This window comes from Wasmannia auropunctata, unplaced genomic scaffold (genome assembly GCF_000956235.1).
Source record: "Wasmannia auropunctata unplaced genomic scaffold, wasmannia.A_1.0 LD268609.1, whole genome shotgun sequence".
In the NCBI taxonomy this organism is placed as follows: Eukaryota; Metazoa; Arthropoda; class Insecta; order Hymenoptera; family Formicidae; genus Wasmannia; species Wasmannia auropunctata.
Genome location: NW_012094281.1, coordinates 1 through 1,094, shown reverse-complemented (window position 1 = coordinate 1,094; position 1,094 = coordinate 1). Strand labels below are relative to the sequence as shown.

At 24.3% G+C, this 1,094-nt stretch overlaps 1 protein-coding gene across 1 annotated transcript; it reads right to left on the bottom strand.

Moving 5' to 3' along the window:
- Nucleotides 1-225: 225 nt before the first annotated feature.
- On the bottom strand, nt 226-1,088 carry LOC105462201 (the record flags this gene model as incomplete). The annotated part of the gene is made up of 2 exons (XM_011708727.1): nt 226-521; nt 1,043-1,088. Coding segments are annotated over 2 exons (327 nt in total), but the record flags the coding sequence as incomplete, so codon positions are not given.
- Between the last annotated feature and the right edge of the window lie 6 nt (nt 1,089-1,094).

Genomic DNA, 1,094 nt, shown 5'->3' with positions numbered 1-1,094 from the left:
TTTCCATTATACATTTATGCGCATTTTTTATATGTATATGCGTACCGTTAAATTTATACAATTATTATAACTATCTTAATTGATTGATAATAAAATTGTAACAAAATAGATTTTAGTACAAAAATATTTACAATTTGATATACATATACAATTATTGTATAATTAATTTTTAATCATTGTAAATAGGAATATATCACAATAAATGACATATCTTTGCTGATTCTACAAGATACGTAGAATTTATTGTATCTTACCTTTGCCAAGGATTTTGAATACACTAATAGTACCATTTACTTCCATGTTAGCTTCTGCGAATAACAGTGGTAATACTGCGTCAATTTCCAAATGGAAAACGTTATCATGAAAATGCGGTCTCACGGCAGGAAAACGAATCGTCGATATTCCGATGCCAGTCATATTTGATACATTTATTTCTCCACGTATGTTGGCTAAATCAACTTTAATTGGAAGACGTTCTATGTATATTGGATCCAAAGACGGAAAGTCATATTCTGGCAGTCCTACAAGTAAGTAAATTTTAATATCTACTTTTTAATATAATTTTAATATCCCGTTTTTAATATAATTTAGTTAAAGAAATTTTAATGTATGTATAAACAATAGATATATAAATATATAAATAAATAATATATAAATAGATATACTTATATCTATTTAATAATATATAAATAGATATATAAATAAGATAAGCTAGATTACGTATGTAAATATCACAAATAATTTTAAGAACGCCTTGTATCTACTGTCGAGGCTGGATTTTGGTGCCTAATAACATTTTTATGAATTTTAAGTTCATTATTCAGCTTTTTTAAACTGTGCGCCAAAATTTTAATTAATTGTTTACTTTTTTAAAAATTTAAACAATTAATAAATTTATAGAAATTTACTTACTATTAATATTGCTTAATCTTTTTTCTAACATCATAGTAATCTAACTTTCAATATAAAGTAACGCATATTTTATTTTAAAGATATATAAATTGAAATAACAGAAACTTAAATATATTTTTAATAAGAATACCTGCACAAAATCGTGGCCATGATTCTTGTATAGAGCGTTGTAAACAGTCGGC